Source organism: Corvus moneduloides, chromosome 7, assembly GCF_009650955.1.
Source record: "Corvus moneduloides isolate bCorMon1 chromosome 7, bCorMon1.pri, whole genome shotgun sequence".
Lineage (NCBI taxonomy): Eukaryota > Metazoa > Chordata > Aves > Passeriformes > Corvidae > Corvus > Corvus moneduloides.
In genome coordinates, this window is record NC_045482.1 from 19,418,219 (window position 1) to 19,434,040 (window position 15,822).

General features: G+C 37.8%; 1 protein-coding gene across 19 annotated transcripts in view; it reads right to left on the reverse strand.

Annotated features, from left to right (window-relative positions):
- The window catches only part of MYO3B (myosin IIIB), a 256,067-nt gene that overhangs the window by 99,910 nt on the left and 140,335 nt on the right, over positions 1 to 15,822 (reverse strand). For all 19 annotated transcript variants that reach the window (XR_004241144.1, XM_032114004.1, XM_032114002.1 and 16 more), the window contains 3 exons: positions 7,103 to 7,214; positions 5,870 to 6,032; positions 5,092 to 5,172 (listed from right to left, as the gene is read on the reverse strand). Coding sequence is in view for 18 of the 19 variants with exons in the window: in XM_032114004.1 (XP_031969895.1) it covers positions 5,092 to 5,172; positions 5,870 to 6,032; positions 7,103 to 7,214 (356 nt within the window). In the remaining variant the exon portion in view is untranslated. The remainder of the gene's footprint in view (positions 1 to 5,091; positions 5,173 to 5,869; positions 6,033 to 7,102; positions 7,215 to 15,822) is intronic.

A 15,822-nucleotide genomic window follows, 5' to 3' on the forward strand; every position in this document is an offset into this window, starting at 1 on the left:
CTCCCAGGACCATCCCCAAGAGTCACATCATGTGCCTGAGAGCATTGCCCAAACACTTCTTTAACTGTGTCAGGCTTGGTGCTGTAACCACCACATATCAGAGTCTCTGATCTTGAGATTTGGTCAAATAAAAAGGTGAATATGACTATGAAACTCTGGCAATATCAGCAAGGAAAAGGAAGATATTTTATTGTACATTGTCCCTTCCTGATTTTAGCATCAAATCTAGTAATAACAGTCTCCATTTATTCTCCTCAAATTCAGAAGAGAAAACCAGACATTTGAACATTGACGGAGTTTAGCTCAGAGACAGGGACAGAATATAAATCCCCATGCTTTAATACTGTAAGGCCTTCTCACTTTTCTAAAATGCTCCCTGCATATGAGCGTGGTTACTAGAGACATACTAAACATGAATTACTGGATGTGCTAAGCTAGTACAGAACACAGTGAGATGGGAGAATAAAGTTAACCAAAGCTGTGCAGCCTATTCAAACTAGTCTGGTTTACCCTGACTGTGAAATTAAGATAATATGATAAATCAGATCAGCTGCCACCAGGAGAAACATGTCCTCAATTTTTTTTACACTGATAATGTAGTTAAAAGAAAGAGAACTACTAAAATAAAAAAGGAAAATGGATCTGCTATTTAGGTGTCATTTTCAAGAAAATTTTTAAGACTACACTTTTAGATATATTTATCAAGTGCTTAGAAGTTTTTGGAACATTTAACTCATGTAATTCTTAGACCTATACAATGGTATTAGCTGAGAACATGTACACATACACATACATAGTGATACAAATAGATGAATAAATATAGGAATAAATATTCAAAAAATACTTCCTTGTCTTCTACTGAAATAAACATTCTATTTTTGCTGCTAAAGTCCCAAATGTAACACTTTTATTAAAAGCTTACATTCATTATAAATGTAAACCAGTAAATTGCAGCTGTTCTCTGTCCCTCTTTTTTTTAATTAAAATGGAGTAAATTTTGCCAGAAGCACATGTCAGAGATATGTGAGCAACACTGCACCAGCAGAAGTTATAGAGAGAAAGCAATTTACAAGGGGATGCTTCCTTCTGAACATCCATCACTTTTTATTTAAGGAAAAGAGCCCAAATCTTGAGTTCTTGATAAAGAATTTTCTAATACAATATGACATATGGTGAGTGTGCGAGCACGTGTTGGAGGAGGAGATGGTGGCTCAATGGATTAGTCATTTGCCTTTCACCTCTGGAAGCATAGTTAAACTCAGTCTTGACCAGAGCTGCACAGTATATTCCAGATGGCTAAAGTGGGCCTAATTAAAATGAATTCAGTGATGTCACCTCAGATCTAAATGAATTGCATGCACCACTCATTTGGCATTTTGGCAACGTCAGTTCACAAATAAAATAACCAGATTTAAATCCTCCCTTAAGCCTTTTGGGACAAGTCACATTGCATGGAAATACATGCTATCATAACTAGAAAACATATTTTCATAATTGTATTATCTGTTGCTTTAAATTCTAATTAATTCATTATTCTAAAACAAATAAACATTTAATGAGACTTTCATGTGAGGTAAATCAATGAAGCAACATTTCAGCCAGATGATTCAATGGATATACACTGATTTAAACCAGCTGTGAATCTGGCAAAATAATTTTTAAAAGTCTTTGACAATATATTTTCCTCTTATGTAGATGTGAATCAAAACACTATAAATTCCAATTACAAAGAAATACTCAGAAGTGCAAAGTATTGTCAACTCAAACACTTAACACAAAATCTTCCTTTACAATTTGTCTCTGAGTTAAAAATTAGCATTTTCTAACCTTCACAGCTTGAGAAAGTGTGACTGGAAGTAGGAGGAAAGACCTTGTGTACCCTGTGTACCATTTTAGCCATGAGTCTAATAACAACTCTGTCTTTTGAGAACATGAGATGTAGATATGCTGAAGTAGGGTAGCTTTTTCTTCCCCATTTAATTTAAATTCACTAATACTTTCTTTCCTAGCGAGCATTTACCCCCATCTGAAATAATGACTTTTTTCTTGTAATATAATACACTCAGGAATTTTATCCTCATGTATATTGTGAGGGTTGGTTTTTTTCTAAGTTTGTTTTTTCTTCCAACATTTCTTCAATGGATAGTGAACTGCTGGGCCCACAGAGATCTCCAGACCACCAGCTCATGTATTTGAAAGGCATCTGTTTATTTTTAAAATGCAAATGCAGCCTACCTCAAAGACTGACTCGCAAGAAATGAACAATCTGAACAAGTCAAGAGGTTTCCAATCAGGAGCTGTGTTCCTCCTTTATATCAGGCTATGATCACTTGCTGTCAAAACCACTTAAACAATATCCTGGAACCTGAATGAAGTCCCCCCACAATTAAAATGAGCAAGATAATCCTGCAAGAATTATTCAGGCAAATCATTTTTCACACAGTTTAAAGTAATGATAAGGTCATTTACAAAAGAAATCAGCGCCTTTGAAATGCTGACTTGTAGACAGAGGACTGCCTGGAGGAGGGCCATAGATAACAGTGAAGACTGGCCTCCTAGCACTACCCTTGCAGTCTTTGGAACTGATTCTGATGAGGAGAAGGCCCAATAAGGTTAATACCCCTACTTTGATCTCTGTCAAAGCGTACCAGCAAGAATTAATTTACATTTCAGATGAAAAAGGTTGACAGCATGAAAAGGCATCTTGTTTCTGGTATGTGAATGTGCTGTAATAGATCGGGAATTCTGAAAGGAAGTTCTGAGGAAGCTAAAGGGATAAGCTGAGCGGCTGCTTTTATTGGGAAAGAGATGAAAGGAAAACAAATTTCAATATGTGCTGTTCTGTAGAAACATGTAAGCCAAATGCTTCCTAAATTCCAAGGCCTGCTTGAGCGGGGCAGGGGGGAGGGAAAAGAGAGGGAAGTACACAGAGTTTAATTACATGGTTTTCCTAATGTGGGTGACGAATGCAAACAATTTATCTCACTGCCTGAAATGGCTGATTTAAAAAAAAATACAAAGGTGATCATACTCCATTTTACTAGAAAGCTGCCTTGAACTTCCTTCACACTGTAAGATGTGCAGTGAAGGGAGAGATTTAGAGTAGCTTTTGTCTCCGTGTCACTAGGCACTTGGACTGTGTAATGTAATGTAAACAACACAAAGACTGTCAGTGTATTTTAAAACCTGGAAAATGGCCATGATTAGCAAGCATAAGCTTTGATTTGAAACACAGAATAATTAGCATATTGAGAAGAGAAAACCTACACATGAAATATTTTCAAATAAGAAGTCCTAGATATAGGTTTCCAAAGGTAAACAGAAAAGTGTTGAGTATTATTATTATTATATTATTATTAGTCCCATTCTACTAGAGTACCAAAGACAGGAGGAATAGCCAGCCTAATTAATACTAAGGTTTACTGTGTCATCCTTAACCCTGTAGTCCTAATGTTTATCCACCCAGGCTGATCACTGTAACAGTCAAGTGCCAGGTTACAAAGGAAAACACTGTGTGTGTTGGAGGGAAGAGTACTAACAACATTCCTCCAGCATTAGGTCCAGAGGGCTCAACAGTGTCCAAATTCACTCCCACTGCCTCTGCTGCGCCATGCTCTACACAGCATCTAAAAGATGTCAGGAAACAACAGAGCTCTGAATCTCTCCCATGTGTGCTAACAGCAGAATAGATCAGTAGCTTTCTCTAAAGAGGTAAAAATCTGTCGGGATAAAACTCTAAGGCAGAACGTCCCCTGCAGTCTCCAAGTGATAATGCTACACACAAGCTTCCTATTGCACCTGAGATAACTCTCACCTTAAGGAGCTGATAATAGTGAGACTGTCATGGGTTAAGTTTCCTTTCTTCAGCAAAAGGCTGTTGTAATCAAAGACCAGGTATGTATATACCTTTAAAGGTAGCAAATACTCCAGGAAATAGTGGCAGGGGGATATGTTAAGACCTACTCTCTGTGCTGTCATGAAAACAACTGAAAATGACAACACAAAGGAGAGGAAGAATGGGAGAGAGTACTTGTGCAATCCTTCAGTGCATGGTGCTAACGGGAGAAAAATTTCTTCCATTTATTAAAATATACAGCATTTAACCCTAGAGCTTCATGATTTTACATAACAGTATGCATGCAAAGCTACAAATTATTATTTGATCCTACTGATATTCTGTTCCTTTCTGTAACTAGAATGGTATTCTGTTTTCTGTTGAAAGTCACAGCGATGCTTAATTTCAGAGTAGCAAACTTAGACAACATGAATGAATTTACTGGGAATGGTTTGAGAACAAGTAAAAGAATATCACAACAGATATTTTTCATTCTGATTTCAGACTATAAGATACAGAACAAGGGGTGACAAATATTAAGGAATTGTAGCAGGGGAAGCTGGTAGAGGCGGTATCTTGGTTTATCTGTAAACACATTTTCTACAACTCATTTTTTATCAGTCACAGTCTTTGAACCTGGAGTTGGACAGAGAAGGTGTACTGCACTGCATCATACAGAGGCTGCTTCATTATTGGCAGCATCTGAAAACGCCATTGAGTTCACAGCATTCACAGCACTGGTTCTTAGATTTCTGTGCCATATGGTACTCTGCTCTCTACTAGAGACCTACGAAGCCCTATGGGCCTGTTCCTCCAATAATCTCTTTAAAGTTTATTCAAATTCATATTGATATGGCTGCATAGGAGTCCGGCAGAGTGTCAAAAGATTGGTCAAAGCTGGTAAACCCAGCAAGCAGTCAAAACAAAAACCTGGCAGCCTGCCATGATCAGTGCTCAACACAAAGACAGAGAAATGCATGTCCAGTGTCTCCCATCCACAGTTTTAGCCAAGAATTAACTTAACAGCTTTTAATTATTATATTTTGCTTTCAGAGAAGTGCTTATAAAAGGTCCAAAGTGCCTGATACCTGTCACGGATGTCATTTGACACTGAAGCAAAAATAATCAGAAATAATGTTTTTGATAGCTTTTGTTTGGACTTTACTGTTTTGGGGTTTTTTGGCTATAAACACTGACACACACAAAATCACCCACAGAAAAATAGGTGTTGGCAACTGAAATACTGTTTTAATTACCTGCTTGAATATGTATAGCAGCATCAGTTCTTCTGTTCCTTATTTCCTTATACTTCCTGCGAGCTTCATATCCTCTCCAGGCTAAAAATACAAAACCATGTGCTGGAAATCACATCTATTTAAGGAAGTGCTACAGAGTCTACAGAGTCAGAGATGTGCTGAAACTTTCATTTCTCCTGCCATAACTACTTCAGCCCCCACCCCCAATAGCTCTTCCCCACCCACCCACATGTTGAACTCTGGGTTCATGACTGCAATATTCACATCCTCACAACTTCAAACACCACTTCACTCATTCAAATTTTAATTGTTGCCATGTGCTCACTGATGTCCTAACCCAAAAGACAAAGGTGCGTGATCATTCTTGCTCACACAGTTCCCCAAATCACTACAAGGAAACCTGCTAAATTACTGATAACCAGCCTCTCAGGCCCATCTTATGATGTATGTCTGGAATTCTGATATACGGGCAGGGACATGTGCTACTGCATTTCAATTATGTGCTGCATGTTATTATAGACATACCTAACAATATTTTCATTTTGTGCACAGGCATCACATTCAAAATGCTAAAATATTTAAATAAAGACATTATCAAATACTAAGATGACACTTTGGAAGTAAATCAGTAATATCTGCATCAACGAGCTGAAGAGAAAACACCTCCAGTCATTCAGATTTCATAATAAACCATAATGAATGAATAAACAATGTACATGCAATTTAAGTGATTGAAAATACAAAGACACTCAGTGAAATAGGGAATATGAGCATTTACCTGACTGTATAGTAATAGCACTATTTTCTCTTTTATCTTTGACTTTCTTGTACCTCCTTGCTCCGAGCCATCCCTTGATATAGGCTTGCATGACCACCACCCTTCCCATAACTTCTCGCAGGAACAAATTTAACTGCTCTATATGGTAATACTTTAGAAAAACCTGTAACGGAACAACAACGAAACAAAAAAATCTGTATTACAATCAGTATTATAACCTCTTGTATTCTGCCTTTTCATTAGTCTTACAGCAGTCTATTCAAGAGTATCATTGCTGAGAAAACTAGAAAAATACTTGATTGTAGATATCATAATCTTGTGAATTAACTATATGCTCTCAGTGTGCTTCTGGAACTTTGATCCACTGATTATAATCATCCCATTGCTAACTCTGACATTAACTTAGTTGGTTAGAACATGTTGCTAATAACACCAAGGTTGGGGTTCAATCCCTGTATGGCCCATTCACTTAGGAGTTGGACTTGATGATCCTTGTGAGTCCCCTCCAACTCAGAATATTCTGTGATCCTGTGAAAATTAATCCCATATTAACCCCCTTTACAAAGCAAATTGGACGGTGGGATATTTTCAACAATTCTGAAAGACAACCTTTCTTGTCAGCGGAAAGACAAATCCTAGGTTGAATTTGGTTTTAGACATAATATCTAAAAGCATTCTCCCTCAGGAGGCAAATGCTATGGGTGCTCACATACATTTTATCTGGGTCTTGGGCAAGAAAATTCTTGCTGGTTTTCTTTTGTGTAATGTAAAACAACTCAAAGTACTGTGCAACATCCTTTCTAAAGAAGTCTTCACTCCATTTTAAACCATCAACAAAGGCTTTTGACAGAGCGAGAAGGAGCTTACCTGAAACTCCATGAATGGATAATGGTACCAACCAGGCTCACAGGATGGGCCAAATTGTGACATTTCAGCCATGTCATTATTAAGAGCATGGGGAACTTCAGGTAGTCACTGCAACAGCAGGAACTGACAGATGCACTGTCCTTATCACGGCAGCCACAAGCTGAATGCACTTTCGGGAGGTACCCAATGCACCCCCTCCTCTTGCAGCACTAACTCAGCTGACTTGGGAGGGCACCTCCATAACCTGGGAAGCTAACTAGAGCCAATTCCTTGCTCTTTTGTTCATTCATATAGTACTTTTTGAACCACTATTAGGCATGATTTGTAGAAGTATACTATCCTTGAGAAAATGTTAGCACCCTCTACCTTGGTTTTCCCAAGAATCCAGTTGTCTAGTTTAGATTTCTCCAAAATGGCAAGACAGTTTTCTCTGCTACCAAGGGGAGTCTCGTGTGCCTTGAACGCAAGGTAGTAATACCTGTAGAATGACAAAGAAAGAATTGAATTGACAATCAATATGTATTTCCACTGTTTTTCTCTATCTCTGAGCTTTATCTCCAGAATTAATAGGTCAAATTCTCCCATAAATCATGACACAGATGTCATGAATAGATATTTGAACATATAAATGATTAGAATAAACAATTAACTGGAATGATTTTATTTTATAAATTTTATAAGTCTGGAGCAGACCCATACTTAAACAAATTGTCTTTTATTTTGTCCATGTTCCCTTGCAAAGAACAGCTCCTAACACTTACATTAAATAACATATTGCTAATGAAAAAGGAATGCAAACATGTTTCAACTGAATTAAGAACCAATCCCTTCCTACCTGTAAAGCCATTATGCATTAATGAAGACTGGTTTTGCAGTATTTAAGCAAACCTACTTGCAATTCTGTTAAGTAATAGCAAGAACATGTGCCAGTTAGTTTATAAATTTAAGGTTATTTTAGCACAAGTACACTGTTAGATGGTAGCAACTGTCACCTCAGCTCTCATTTACTAACTGCCATGTGTTGTCTTGGTATTAAGTTATACTTCTAAAAGTGCTGCTCTTACATTGTGATTGAGAGGAAGCGGCAGGTTGAGCAAACCACTGTACTAATTATTAGCATGGGGAAGCAAACCATCAGATATTCTTCAAAACATGAAGAAAAGAACGTGATCATTGAATCTCAAAGACAGATTCCTCTGTAGCCACATAGAGTCAAGAAAATACCCCAACTTATACTGAAGAAAACATGGAGAAGCAATTAGAAAATTTAGAATTCTGCAAGACTTTCCTTTTTTTTTTTAAATCAGGAGAATATGATTTTTAAATATCCAGTTAATCTCTAGATATTAGCTCCAGTTGTCACAAGAAAGAAAAAAGAACCACTAAAATAGTCAACAATGATCAAACAGGAACAAAATGACATCTGAAGTGAGAAGCACTGGAATAAGTTCTGGACCAGACACAGATATTCACCAGCTGGAGACACTGCTGACTGAATAATGATAGGAGATTATGTATTACTGAGTTATTTTTAATGCAGTGACTTTCTCAACAATGTGATACTGCAAATTCTTTAGCCCAGTCTTTCAAAACACCAACTCATGCCTTTTAGTAGGTTTGAAGACACACCGTGTATTTAAAAGAAAAAAGTACATTTCCTCCACCTTATTACTAAAGTTAATTATGCCAGTTTTTACAAAACAAACTGCACTGAGTTGCACTAAAGAAACTCAGATTTAAAATATAGGTATCACAAATGATTTGTGACAGCATACAATTTCAACAGGTAGTTGACAGAGACATGGGGGAAGTTACACTAATAGTAAATTGCTGTTCAGATAGGTTAGTTACGTATATATGGAAGGCAGGAAGGCAGGAAGGCAGGAAGGAAGGAAGGAAGAATTCAAATGAGTGACACTGGTTGTTCATGTATCTTTTAAGGTATGTTATTGATGGGAATTTTAAAACCACAAAACAGTTTTTAGATAGCACTGATGCAATAAAATATTCAAGGGAAATCTCATAATTTTTTAATCTATCTCATCATTGACATTCCACTTACTGAAAAATTGACTTATTTGTGACAAATATCTGAGTAAAAAGTATTTTGAGCTGTGTGGTTTACCTGCCTGACTGTACCATTTTGTTTATGACAAACAAGTCAAGTGTAGTACTATTTGTCAAGTGTAGTACCCTCTCCAACAGCTTCTCTTTCATGATCTAGAATGTAGTTGCCTTGGTGCTCCGAAAAAACCCATAAATAAAACAATGGTTATTTTTTATAAAAAATCCTACTTTAACCAATGTTTTTATAAATTTAAATTTATCTATAGTCTAAGAAAGCAAGCTATTCAGAACAACAAGAACTTTACAAACCATAGGAATACCTACAGTTTCTGTATGTAAACATATTGTCTCCCAATATTTATTAAAAACTTCCTCTAAATGGCGATTTTCCAAACATTTTGATTGAACTAACCAATGCACGGAAGACACCTGTACCCAGTTAAATATACTTACTGTTGCTTTTTTTTTGTGTCTTTAAATCACAGAATATTATGAATTGGAAGGGACCCACAAGGATCATCAAGTCCAACTTGTGGCCTTGCACAGGACATCCCCAAGAGTCAGACCATGTGCCCAAAACCATTGGCAAATACTTCCTGAACTCTGTCCAGTTTGGTGCTGTGACTACTTTCATGGGGAGCCTCTTCCAGTGCCCAGCCACCCTCTGGGTAAAGAACCTTTTCTTGATATCCAACCTAAACCTCCCCTGACACAACTTTAGGCCATTCCCTCATCAAAAGTAAGGCAAAAATTACTGTACTCATCAGAAATAAGGACTACCAATATGAGACTGGCTATTTATTTTTGATTATTTCTTCTCCAGAACTCCTTTTGTAGTGTGCATTCTGCACTGTAAAAGGTCTCTAGATTTGTGTTCCAAAGCTCAAATCCATGTGTTTTGTGGGTATATTCAAGTAAACACTTTGGTTTAGTTTTCATGACTGAATCACTTAACTACAGATGCCCAAGTAGTTTGACATGATGTGCTCAGGATAATTGTACGGCAGCACAGCATGTACGGCAGCACAGCATGTGCCACACAGAGTCATCCAATTGTTCTATCTAATTTTAAATCTTTGTACAGCAACGGACCCTATGGAAAATTTTGGAGGAAGGTAAAATGTTCCACCTTAATGTATCTGGTGAAATCATAAAAACATTGTACATGGTGAAATGGTAGAGAATATGCCTGAAAACAAGCTTTAGGGTATATACAACTACAACTGTTCATTTTGATTTACTGGTCTAATTTCATGTCTGTCCGACTTATGTAAATCTATTGTGCAGACATAGGTCACAGAGTTACCTCTACTTGCGACGCCTCACCAAGAAACCTGAAACTTATTTTCTGAAAAGTAGGGCTAGAAATCACATTTTCTTTCATATGAGATAAAAATTTCACAACTCTACCCTTTTATTTCCATATTTGCACTTGTTATTTCAGCATGAAATGTGGCAGTCAGGAATATTTCAGTGTTCTTCTACATTAAACCAATACTTCTATTGCTATATTTAAAAATATAGTTTATGGTGCTTCCTGTGCTATTTCATAAACATGCACATATTTGTGCAAAAGTATATTATTTTCCTGGGTTATACATCCTGCTTGAAAATTTCCTACACATGGCACACATTCATCTACATGTTTCCTAAAAATACTTGACTAATCACATTTCAGTAGCAGTAAGACTAAGTAAGAGAAAAGTAATTTCCCCTCAGAAGAACTGATTTCTCAAACCTGATGAAAGTCTGGAATTCTGTATTTCTTAACTAGTGGTTTTTACTCTGCAATACATACTATCCTTCATAGATGTGAATACTATTTCAGAAAAAAATACATTAAAATGGGGATTAACTGTACTTACTAGTCATTAGAAATAAACCAACATTTTTTAGAAGTTGAATTTAACCTCAGACTGCAAAGCTAGGACATGGAGAAGTACGGTTAAATGCTAAAGACATCAAAGTATGCTAAGATACGGAAAACTTCAGAGAGATGCTACACATTAACTATCTGTTTAGAGACCAGGCATCTTAGTGTTGGTGGTTTCAGATTAAATAGACTGATTGTAAACAAATGGTTCAATTTCCCACCCCTCCCTAAAGGCTAAACGCTGGAACTATTCAATAAAATGCATTTAAACAGCACCATTAACTACTATACCAGTGTCTCTTACTGAAGTTCCCTTCACATTCCAGAGTTAAAGGCTGCATCAATTCTACATAACTAACTCAAAACAGTAATGGTTAACCCTTTTTCTCTTTAAAACAAATCTTTGTACTAAAATATAATGGCCTGAGGCGGATAATAATAATGATACGTGAAAAGCATGAGGTGCAAAATCCCTTTCTAGCCAGACCACAAGCAATAGTAGGAAGATTCTCAACATCACAAAACCATTTGTTCCTTCTCAGCCCTGGAACTGGAAAGTTTTAAAAAATTACACTTTTTTAAGGACTAGAAGAGTTGTAAAATAACTTCCAAAAATCTGTAACTTGTATTGGTTGTATTTCACCTCTTTCAGAAACTTTCAAATCTGAATTCACAAAAATAATTACATTTGACTCTATATTAAGAGTATAAATTAAAAAAAGTAAATAAAAATTATACAACATCTAACATACTCTTGAAACTCAGTAACAGATACCTAGCACTTACACTGTAAATCATCAGACAAATATAGAATCACAGAAATACTCTCAGAAAAGCACAATTTGGTCTAGTCTGCATATATTATCCATAAGCAGCTAGCAGACTTTCCACTCCTAAACTTTTCCTATCATCTCCATCCTGCAACCATTTACCAGTGTTCTGTGAATGAGAAAAGTCTAGGAAGTGTATATGGAAGGTACAGTGGTTTGCCATATTTTAAGTGTATGGGAACATTCTACAGATCTGGTGAAATCTTAAAACCACTGAAACAAATAAACATTTCCATGGATAACAGTAAAATCAAGGTATCATGCAATGTTAAAATTTTATTTCCAGAAATCACTTATGAACTCTGGTATAGTGCAGGTTTACTGTTAAAAGTAGGCTTGCATTAAAAATGCATCATTTAAAAAGAAAGAATTCTTTCTATATAGCAAATCTCTTGACTTCTAATTTAATTCAGTACTTCCCTGATTTTGCATAATAAGCAAGTGTATCACAACTGAATTAAAAAGAAGAAAGCTCTTACTAGTTTATATATATATATATATTTTTTTTACAGGATTTTGTAATGCTTGACCAGTTTTTATTCTTAGCTCCACTCAATGCAAAATGTGACTTATTAAGGTCAATGAGGCTTTATATGATCATGAGAAATGTAACACTGGCGGTTCAGAAACTGTGTATACCAGGTGTACTAACAGTGACCTTATGCAAATTTGCCCTGTGAGATTGAAAAAGCAGAACCAGCCTCACTGGGATCACTGTTACAGTAATAGCACTGGTATTGCCATGAGTGCATGATCTGAGTAACATCATCTGACTACTGTGGAATAGGTGATGCTTATAGTAAAAGTTTATCCTGCATCTTAATGCAGTACAAGAAACTGTAATGCCTACCATAAACAGGCAGGGAAGAAAAAAGACAATCCTTAAATGAAACTTGTGTAAAAGTTCCCAACACATTCCTATGAGCCTATGAGTTGTTATAAATATGACAGCATTTAGTACCATTAGCCTACCAAGTCCCTTATCCTTCAACTCACTGTACAGTACATGCCCATCAAAGAAGGGTATGTGGTGAGGACACACCTGCATACCACATCATGTCACGTGAAGCTCCAAGGGCCCAGGCACTCAGCAAGTGTTCCATCCAGTGGGACCTTCAGTGCAGGTCCCCACTAGAAAGCACACCTCCCTTTCCTGGCATGCAGTGCATGGTCATCACGTGACCCCACATTCCAGGCACACCTGGTTGACTGATCGAGTTAATAACCTGCATCTAAAATCTGAGATTCCAGCCTGAAAGGGGGGCCATGTTGCTTCACAGCAAACCTAAGACAGATGCATGATGTCATGGGATGCAAGACAGGGTGAAGGGAGACAAACTGTCTAAGACCTGGCAGGGATACAGTGTTTACGGGGACTGCAGATTACATTTTCCCACTTTAAGTAAAAGAATATGTATATTTAGATACATAAAACAGATGATAATACATGTGGCTGAAGAAACATTGTGTGAATGAGTCCTCTCCTCACCATCTGTTTTTTAACCCAATAAACTACATCCAGGTTTGCAAATAATCTGCTCTACATGAAAACAGAAGACAGTAAAGAGTAACATTAGACAGAGCTTTATCTTTTGTTTACCTCCCACCTGATAAACTCTGAATGGGTCTGTTCCCTGCCTTTGATTGTTTTGTCCTCATATTTCCTGCTAAGAGTTTACAAAACAGCATTATTGAACAGGCAGATAAGAAGCACACCTATTTGTTTAATAACATCAAGGGAGAAAAAATGCTGGCTCATCCATTTTGTTGTTCAGTTGCTCAAAAGGATCAAAATACCAATTAACTTGCTGGCTTAAAAAATCTTTGATATCCTTACATTTACTGACATTTTGAAACTCTGCTTCATACTTGCCTAATGTCTTTTTGATTATGAACAAAGAAGTGCCAATCTGTTTAGCATTTGACCTGTTTTCTCAAACATTTTTATGTATTCAACTACTTAGCTCCTAAAAACACTTGACTAGTCGTAGCTGTAGGTTGAAGAAAAATGTTTCTTGTTTCACTGATAGCTTTTTAAAGCATTGTTTGATTTCATTTGCAAGCGCAAAAGAGAATAGAATTTTTTTTTAAATAAAGCATGAGCTGAACAAAGGAGCAAGAACATCCCCTTTCCTGCCCCCACTTATATTCTGAACTCAAAGAATTCTTCTTTGCTGTTATGGAAATTGCTAAATCTACTCCCCTCTCCTTTCCTCTTTGAGTTGACTTTCTTTCCTTAACAAATTACATCAAGTTAGACTAAAAACTTGGGGAGTAATTGACAAGATGTTAACCACAACTTGCTCTTATCTGCAGGAATGGAAAATTACAGTCAGTGCTGTTTTTATTACCATTACTTTTCAAGTTTGTACTCAAATTCAGCGTATTTTTGAACGAAAAGGATCTCCTGATAAGAGAAGGCTTAATTTCCTCTCAATTTACACTAATTTCCATGGAGCTAATCTTAGTTCACTTACGTGTAAATTGAATAAAACTTAAGGTTAATAATTCTGCTTTCAGCCTCTTCAGGATGTTGCAAAGATATGTTTATGATCACAAAAATTAATCTGTTAAATGTGCTTTAGAATGGTGTGACCTTACTAAAATTAGTCATATAACACAAAAAAAAGTCAGTAAAGATCATGTCTGAAAATTAAATTGCCTTGATGGACAAACAAACACATTAGTTATCCTTCCTGGGTTATATAATCTGTAGTGTTTTCCTATTACATATTCATTTGGTGTACTAATATATTATAAATCAGAAAAGTTAACAATTTTTCAGAATTAATTGATTAAGCTCTGGTTTATCATTCAAGATGTCTAAATGCATGGACTGCAGATTTCCAAGCCCAAGGGACTGGTTTACAAGCATAAACCTATGCCATCTCTGCATTTTAGAAAGGACTGTGAAACTGTTTTCCCTTTAGCATCATATTACAGAATCATAGAATATGCTGAGTTGGAAGGGACCCACAAGGATCATAAGGTCCAGCTCATGGCCCTCCTGAGCACCATCCCCAAGAGTCACACCATGTGCCTGAGAGCATTGTCCAAGTGCTTCTTGAACTTGGTCAGGCTTGGTGCTGTGACCACTTCCATGGGGAGCCTGTCCCAGTACCTGACCACCCTCTGGGTAAAGAACCTTTTCCTGGTACCCACCTTCAACTTCCCCTGGCACAACTTCAGGCCGTTCCCTCGGGTCCTGTCACTGGTCACCACAGAGAAGAGATCAGTGCTGCTCCTCCTCTTCCCCTCACAAGGAAGCTGTAACTGCAGTGAGGTCTCCCCTCGGTCTCCTCTTCTCCAGGCTGAAAGACCAAGCGGCCTCAGCCGCTCCTCATACGGCTCCCCCTCAAGGCCCTTCACCATCTTCGTTGTGATTCTTTGGACGCTTCTCTATAGTTTATTACCTTACACTGTGGTACCCAAAAGTGCCCCCAGCACTCGAGGTGAGGCCGCCCCAGTGCAGAGCAGAGCGGGACAACCCCTCCCTTGCCTGGCTGGCGATGCTGTGCCTGGTGCCCCCAGGACACCGGCTGACCCTCCTGGCTGCCAGGGCACTGCTGACTCATGTCCAACTCACCATTGACCAGGACCCCCAGGTCCCTCTCTGTGGCACTGCTCTCCAGCATTCCCCATACATTCTGTCTGTACATGCAGGGGTGCCCAATCCCAGGTGCAGAACCTGACACTTCCCTTGCTGAACTTCACACGGTTGGTGGGTGCCCAGCCCTCTAATCTGCTGAGGTCTCTCTGCAGGGTCTCCCTGCCTTTGAGGGAGTCAACAGCTCCTCCCAGTTTTGCATCATCTGTGAACTTGCTTAGTATCACTTCCAGCCTGCATCCAAGCCATTTATGAGGACGTTGAGGAGCACAGGGCTGAGGACGGAACCCTGTGGAACCCCATTAGTGACTGGACACCAGTCTGAGGTCACCCCATTCATTATAACCTTTTGTGCCCAAATTGTGAACCAGTTACTCACCCACTGCATGACATGTTTACCCAGCTGTGTGCTGGACATTTTGTCCAGAAGGATACTGTGAGAGACAGTATCAACAATTTTACTGAAATCCAAAAAGATTACATCAACTGGCTTCCCTTGGTCAGGTAGGTGGGTTACTTTGTCATAAAAGGAAATCAGGTTTGATAAGCAGGACTTTCCTCTCATGAAGCTGTGCTGGCTGTGACCAATGACTGCATTGTCCTTCAGGTGTTTTTCAGTACATTCCAGAATAATCTTGTCCCTAACTTTACCAGGCACTGAAGTGAGACTAATGACTTGCTTTCAGTAGATTCATTAATTCTATATTGT